Below are 8,186 nucleotides of genomic sequence, written 5' to 3'. Positions count from 1 at the left end.
CAGCAGGCAAGGAAAAAGGCGCGCTCTCATCTGAATCTTAGAAGTCTGAATATTACAGAGTTCATTGCTACAGAGTTGAGGGCTGTCTCTGTTTAACTGATCCCTGGGAATGATGGCAGAGCTTTGCTTTAAAGTCTTACAATAAGTTTAAAGAGTTAAGCCCTCTGAGCTCATTAATTCATTTTTCCTAGTTTCCAAAAAGCACCATATTATGGAGATAATCATGACAGATAATCCAAATGAAAGCAATTTTGAGAAATGCCAATATAACTTTTTATTGCAACCGGGATGACAAAAATCCTTTTCCCTACAAGGAAGACTATATGAAAAATAGGCCCCATGCTAAGAAACCTTTGTTCAAATAGGAGTAATAAAAGAACACTGGAATTGGAATAGAATACCATGGTATTTCACTTGGTTCCCTCAGTCGGAGGAATGAAAGCACATCAGAGGGACGAGTTTTCTCTTTAGAGTATTTAAATCAAAGGAGAAAAGGAAAAGAAAATCCAAATCAACATCCGGTAATTAACTCAACAATTAAAACAATTGGCCTCGAGTGAGGTCGAACTGCTTTGTTTCAAGCAAATGGTACTGTTAAAATAGCTCCTTCAAATGGAGGGTAATCTTGAGGGGTTTTTGGGAGGGAAGATATCCTTCTTTTTGGCTTGTCGGAGAAGTCAAGGGGAGATCGCCAATCATATCACAAAGCAGATTCTTGGGTTTTATTTCTACCAGTAGGAATAACCTAGTTATATAAGAGTGGAATGCATACATGTGAATTTTCTTTTATACATCAGGGATCCAGAAGAGGAGGTTTGAAATTCCTTTGGGGAGATATGTTATCACTGATCTCACAGAGTCCGATGTACTATGCTTTTAAAGCAAGAATAACTCCAAGAGGAACTGGCAATGAGAGAAGAAAGTATAGAAATGGGAGAACACTGGTCATGAATTTCTCGAGAATAAGCTCATTTAATGTCAGGGAAGGAACACACTGAGTAATGTCACAATACTATAAAAGGACGGATATTTGCTGTGTACCATACCAGGATGTTTTTTCCAGTCCCTTTTCAACCCCGGCTATCCCCAGAACGTTAGGAAGCTGGACAGGCTAGTATACTGACTATCCTCCTACCCTCCAAACCGTGCAATCCTTGTGGGTGGCTTCCCAGGTCTGGCAGCCGGTTAGCAGCATCCCCCCTCTCCCCCCCACGGGCCTGCTTCCCAGCTGCAGTCGCGAAGCCAGGGTTAATTATGTCCAGGTGTCTGCGCCCTCAATGAATAAGTATGGCTTTGGCAGCAGCAACCCACCAGGAGGGTGGGGTTTAGGGTCCGGGAGGGTGGTGCCTGGCCCCGCCCAGGGAGGGCGCCCCGCCCCGCCCCGCCGGCCGGGCTGCACGTGACCCCCGGCCCCGCCTCCTGCCCGCTCCGCAGCGCCAGCTCGGCAGGCAGGCAGGCGCGGGGCGTGCGTCTGGAGTGAGACCTGCTAGGCTCCAACTCCGCAGCGCCCGAGCGCAGCGGGCAGCAACTTTCTCCCGGTCGCGGCGGTGACGGCGGGCGCTGCCGTGGCAGCCGGAGCGGGAGCCCCAAGCGGGAAGGCGGCGGCGGTTGCTCCCGCCGGGTCGGGCTGTCCAGCCCTCCGAGACCTCCGACCCGGAGCCTCCTCATCCCCCGGGCAGCCCCGGGCCCCTGCCCTATGTCCCGCAAGGCGAGCGAGAATGTGGAGTACACGCTGCGGAGCCTGAGCAGCCTGATGGGCGAGCGGCGCAGGAAGCAGCCGGAGCCGGACGCGGCGAGCGGCGCCGGGGAGCGCAGCCTGCTGGCGGCCGCGGAGTCGAGCGCCAGCCTGCAGAGCGCGGGCGCGGGCGGCGGCGTCGGGGACCTGGAGCGCGCGGCGCGGCGGCAGTTCCAGCAGGACGAGACCCCCGCCTTCGTGTACGTGGTGGCCGTCTTCTCGGCGCTGGGCGGCTTCCTGTTCGGCTATGACACCGGGGTGGTGTCCGGGGCCATGCTGCTGCTCAAGCGGCAGCTCAGCCTGGACGCGCTCTGGCAGGAGCTGCTCGTGTCCAGCACGGTGGGGGCGGCCGCCGTCTCGGCGCTGGCCGGCGGGGCCCTCAACGGCGTCTTCGGCCGCCGCGCCGCCATCCTCCTGGCCAGTGCCCTCTTCACCGCCGGCTCCGCAGTGCTGGCCGCCGCCAACAACAAGGAGACGCTGCTCGCCGGCCGCCTGGTCGTGGGACTGGGCATCGGTGAGTTCGGGCACTGCGAAGGGCGCTCCAGGACCCCGGCAGCACAGTCGTTGACCCTGGTGTCTTCGTTACTTGCGCCCCACGGGGGTCTCTGTCAGGTCTTGCTGGTCCTTGATCCTCTAGTTCTCTTGCTCTCACACCCCATAGGCTAGTAGGGTCTCCAAAGCTCCCCCCGAGGGCGGGTGTGAGGGATTCGCTGCAGTCTCCCCGAGCCCACGTGGAATCTTAGATCGCCCACGGATCATTCTGCTCAGTTGTTGCCTCTCTAAGCGCTTCCACCTACCCCCATAGCCAGCTTTTTCCTTGATCCAGCCTAACCTGATGCTCCCCCCCAGTTCTGACCTGGAACCCAGCCAGTCGTAAAGTCAGAATTGGGTACTTTTAAGAGTGAATTCTGACCTCTGAAGCTATTCTTTGCTACTGCTCTCTTTCCTTCTTTAGTCATTTATCTTTAGATGGAATACTTTCCCTGTTTTTTTTTTTTTTTTTTTTTTTTTGTATTTTCAGTTTTCACCCTTTTCCGAAATGAATTCCCTACTCCTCGGACTTTTTCCTTTGGAGATATATATATATATATATATATATATATATATATATATATATATATATATATATATATATATTCACCCATTCTCTTCTTTGTTTTGCATCTCCTGCTTTCCAATTGGGAACCAAATTATCTATTAAAGATCGTGTTCACTTCCTAAATTCATTTAGGAGCTACTCCTGTGGATAAATGCCCAGCAAGATGGATGTTTGCAATTTACTTTAAAAATGAAGGGATTAAGGTTCCCTAGGCATTGATTTTTCACCCTGCTTGCTGAGCAGGGGAGGTACAATTGGCAAGTTCTTGGCAGAAGGAAGCTATTTGGAATGTGCTCAGTATTATTAGAAAGCTCTTTTGAGGGAAAGGGAGGAGGGTTGTGACTTAAATCTCACCAGTAATTTTTCTAAGACACCACTGATGCTTTTTTAATGTTTCACTTCATATTTGGTGTTTTGTTTCCCTTAGGGTGCTGTTGAAGTCTTTCTCCCCTGTGGCTTGGGCTTGGTGAGAGCACTTTAGACCTGGGGCTGCTGCTGATCTGTTCCTTCACCTCTTGTTTGATGTCAGTGCTTTTCATGTTTTTTTCCTCAGGTTCCCAGGGGAGGCCAATGTCATTTATTCCATGAGCCTAAAACCCACCTCCGTGCACTTTGTATCTAAAATCTCTCATCAAGGACCTTCCTTTTGCTTGTTCATTTGTAGTATTAACTGGCGATGCAGGGCACGGCTGTCAGTGAAATGTGAATTTGTCATATAAAGTTCCAAATGGCCAAAACCAACTCACTCCAGCTGAGATTAAATCTTTGTGTGGAAACTACCTGAGCCTTCAGCAGGATGGATCCTTCAACAGTTAACCTGCCTTAAGGGTCTGATGACTAGAATTCTTTTCCCAGCATTGTCTCCTTGGGACATCTGGACTTTTTTTTTTTTTTTTCTTTTTTCTTTTTTCTTTTCTGTCATAGAACATTTTAGGTAGCAAGATTTGGTCAGTAAACTTGGATCTTATTTGTGATTTTGAAATTGATATTTTGCAGAGATCTCTCAGTGAAACTTTCGAGTATTGCATAAAAATTTGAGCATTACCTTTGCTCTTCTCTGACGAGAAAAAATGAGCTGCTCTAGTGTATCAGGTCCCCTTGCAGATGTTGTGCACATAATGGGAGAGCAGAGTTCCCTGGAAGTGCAGCAGGGTGGGACTAAAGCAAGGAAGAACTTGCTGAGCTGCTTCAGAGAGGTTATCTGATGGCTGATGAGAGATCAGGGGTGTCACAGGCTGACACCAGAAGCCCTTACCCCGAGGCAGAAGGTTGACACCACACGGAGTATTTTAACAGCAAGGGGATGAATACTGAAAGGAAAGCACAGGTTCCTAGGGACCAAGGAGAAAGTGACAAAAAAGGAGGAAGCAGTTAAAGGATTGGGAATACGAATGTGCAAGAACTGTGGAGGTCACTTACACCCTCGTTCTGTGGTCTCTGGGCTCCTAGGCTGAACAGGCAAGGCCATCTTGGGACATGGTCCTGATTCAGTCCTAGTAGGGCCCATTGTAGTTCTTCTGGAAAACACCACTCAGGGTAGAATCCTTGGGTGCCAAATTTTGTTAAAATCCTCTTCATTTAGAAAATGAAAAATAATATAAGGTCACGAACAGGCTTTAAAGTAGGCCCCATTAAAAACATTAGATAAAACACTTCAGATTAGGATCTCTGTTAAGCATGTGGTTGTACATAAGAAATCCTTAAAACTCATAAGAACTATTTTTAACTACAAGGAAATGGGTCCTCAATGTGAGCATTTTTGAGGGACATTAAATGAGTTTTGATTGTTTAATACACTAAGTATGGATTAAATTCATGTTTTTTTAACTAAAAATTTTATCTGTAATCAGGGGCTTATGATTGTTTTTGCTCTTTGATACTTGGTAAATGTCAAATAATAAATTGTGGTTTTGGTACTTTTTGCAGATAAGTTTGCCATGATAACTTCTTCCCTAAGTATATCGTGGTAAATATAAGGCCCGTGGAGACAGGGAGTTTTGCTGCTTTTCTTCCCCGTATTCCTGATACACTGGAGGCATTTGTTGAGTAAGTGGATGGATAGTGAGCAGAAACGTTAACAAATTTCCACTTCTGGTAGGGTACCATTTACCACTTTGTTAGAATTGGTCTTTCCATAAGGCAAAAGTAGTACATTATCACAATATGTAATAGGTCACCTAGAGGCTTTAGTTGTAATAGTTTAATGAATGATTCATTATCTATTTAACAAATGCTAATTAAAGCTTCCATTGCTGTTCTATCTGATTAGGGGTGGCAGTAATTAGAAAAAAATTCCATCATGGAGGTGACCATTCCCTAATGGAGAAGAAAGACCCATGAACAAGCAATTAAAATTCAATAGAAATTTCTTTAAAGTACCAGAGGAAACAGAAGAGTGGATGATTTTTTTTTTTTTTGGAGGGGGATGGCAGTAAATAGAACACAGGATTATGTAAGATTTTATAGAAAAGAGGGTATTTAGACTAGAAATTGAAGAATAATGAGTTCAGGTGATATAGAGGGAGCCAGGAAAATGCTTGTTTAATGCTTTTTTTTTTTTTTTTTTTAAATTCTAGGCACAGTGGAATACTTTACATACATATATTATCTCATTTAACCTTCCTATGTGAAACCAAGTCTCCTTTTGCTGGATGTGGAAACATTTTAGAGCACTTAAACAAAAAGATACAATCTCCAGATTCAGAAAATAAGACCTCAGAGTTTTTTTGCTTTTTCTGTTACCTTACTGAGCATTTAAGGTGGGGTTAACAGCAGGTATGAATGCAAGGAAAATCAAAATATTGTTTGAAACATATGTGAGAGTGATGGAATCATCATGAGAGTGGAATGTTCTGGGGGTTTTAGGCTGCTCAGGGCTTAGAGGCTGTGCCTAAGGAGGGACAGCCATTGGAGGTTCTCAGCTGTAAATGATGTAATTAGATGAAACATCCCTTGAATCTGATTTTTTCATTTTTTGCTTTTTTTTTATTCTGCCTTTGAGCTCTTTGGCTTTCTCCCCTAAACATTCTTGCCCCTTGGAATTATTTCAGTTTTAGAAATTCTTTGCTGTGTTGGTTACCATAGGGTAGGTGAGGCATAGCATGAGGTCATGTGACTTAGGAAGAGTTAGTGGTCCCTTAGTGGAAATCTTTGGAAAAGAAGGATGCAGCGGGTATGGTTGTGAATCTGTGTTAAATGAGTCATACAGTAAAAGAAGCATCAGGGATGAGAGGTATTTGTGTTTTAGCTTTGGGATCTGTTTCCTTGACTAAGTGCAACGAAATAAGTTTACCAAGTGCCTGTTTGTGAATAGGGCATTGTTTTAGCTTTTTCATTTTTCCTGTTTTGGTCTTGAGACCAGACTTTCTTCGTTGTTTTTACAGTTACCATTGCAACCTGAACTTTTAAAATCTGAAGACTTAAATTTTAAATAGGGCACACTTATGACCCCAGAAATCACTGTATTCTAATAGGGCAATCTTATTAATTATGTCCTTTACACATAGCTCCATGCTGTAGGTGTTTGTTCAGCAGAATTTCATCTGTGATCAGTGTTTTTCAGTGCGGTTATAGCAAGAATAAAGGAATGTGAGTTTGCTCAGGTTTGCTTGATTATTTTCTGTGAACTTGTATCTCATACATAACACACACAAATTGTCTGGAAAGGCACATTGTTAGAACATAGTACCGTTATCACTGTTGGCATACATATAGATAGGCAGAAAGCATACAAATGAGCCTTTTCCCCTGATGTTGGAATTTACTGACCCTTACAAGTGGTGATTTGGTGCCTGTGTAGGAATATCAAGGTCTCCAAATACTGATACTTGCCAACACATTCAAACTTTCACTGTGAGTTGACATGAATTTATACAGCAGATTTGTTGGATTCATCTTGGGTTGACATCAGCTTCTGTCAGCCCTAGTTTCAGGACTCCCTCTGCAGGAGCACAATTGATAGCACCAGTTGCAGCTTGCAGTTGGCATCTTATGGCCTATTGAATAATATTTTGAGATAAGCCACATTTTCTCCCAAATAATCCTTGAAATTCTTCCTTGATGTGAGTCAAATGTAAGATCCTATTTGATCAAAGCATTATAAAATATTGAGGTTAATGCAAATAAAGATTACTTTAAGGTAGAGAAAGTTAGCTAGAAGCAGCAAATAGTCAGCAAATGTTATTATTTTTTGTTGTTGTTGTGGTTTGAGGGAGAAGGGTCGATCAAATTAGCTTTTTCTATTTCCCCTAATTTTTTTTTTAGGGTGCAGTGCTGGGGATTGAACCCAAGGCCTCACACATGATAGGCAATCCCTCTGCCACTGAGCTACTTCCCCAGCCCTTGGTTATTTATTTATTTATTTATTTATTTATTTATTTTAAAGCAGTGCTTGTGTGTTGGATTTATGTTCTCTACTGGTATGAAACTGATAAGTAAAATAAAGCTTCCTTTCACTTCTGTTTCCTTGTTTATACGTGTTAACAGTTTCTCTCCCTCCTCCTTTCCAGCTGGTGGCACAGGGATTGAGTGTTGCAGGGTCACAGTGTGGACTGTGACTAGTTATGTTTACCTACTGGTATTGCAACTTCCTCTCCAAGTGAGATGTCAGTGAGATGTCATAAGTCTGCTAGCATGAGTTACATGAAATTGTTCACATGACTTCACTAGACTGTGTTGTTCCTATTCATTGATCCATGTTCCCCTCTTTGGTATGATAAGCTCAATGAACACAGCCAAAGTTGATTAACTTCACACTAAAGTCAGTGGTATGTACACCTCTAATGATCAACAACCCATTTAGGAAACTCAAATGGCAAGCAGTATGTGCCATCTTTACTCCAAAGCACATGAATCTATTTTTTTTTTTTTTTAACTTGGTTCCTTTATACAGCCTTCCTGTCTACAACTTTTTTCATTTCTCTTTTTCCTATAACCATCAGTTAATAAATAGTAGCAGCATTTCTAATAGTAACTATTGCTTATAGTAGCAAAGTTTCCATTGTCTAGAGGAAAATCTGTACTCAAGTCCTCAAACTTGTTCCACATTTAAGATTGAATTTTGTAATTTTGAGCTCAGTGATGGAGCACTTGCCTATCATGTGTGAGGCTCTGGGGTCGGTTCTCAGCACCACATATAAATAAGTAAATTAATAAAAATAAAGGTCCACTGACAACTAAAAAATATATTTTAAAAAGATTTAATTTCCTTGCATGTACAGAGGGAAAAAAAACCAAGTTTTAAAGGTACTTTATGTGAGGTCTTTTACTAAATATTAGTACCACTGTTTGGAATAGAGGTTGTTAGGAGCTTCATTTCACAGCAAGGCTAACCAGTTTCAGTGGGTCACCAGT

The 8,186-nt window shown here is 43.5% G+C and overlaps 1 protein-coding gene across 1 annotated transcript in view; it reads left to right on the top strand.

The window, feature by feature from the left end:
* Positions 1 to 1,669: 1,669 nt before the first annotated feature.
* Positions 1,670 to 8,186, top strand: part of Slc2a13 (solute carrier family 2 member 13) — a 335,517-nt gene continuing 329,000 nt past the window's right edge. Inside the window, exon 1 of the mRNA XM_076852769.1 lies at positions 1,670 to 2,249. Coding sequence (XP_076708884.1) covers positions 1,697 to 2,249 — 553 coding nt within the window. The 5' untranslated portion in view covers positions 1,670 to 1,696. The remainder of the gene's footprint in view (positions 2,250 to 8,186) is intronic.

Source organism: Callospermophilus lateralis, chromosome 4 (genome assembly GCF_048772815.1).
Source record: "Callospermophilus lateralis isolate mCalLat2 chromosome 4, mCalLat2.hap1, whole genome shotgun sequence".
NCBI classification, from domain to species: Eukaryota; Metazoa; Chordata; class Mammalia; order Rodentia; family Sciuridae; genus Callospermophilus; species Callospermophilus lateralis.
The sequence above is the reverse complement of the archived record's forward strand: the minus strand, read 5'-3'. Positions and strand labels throughout refer to the sequence as shown.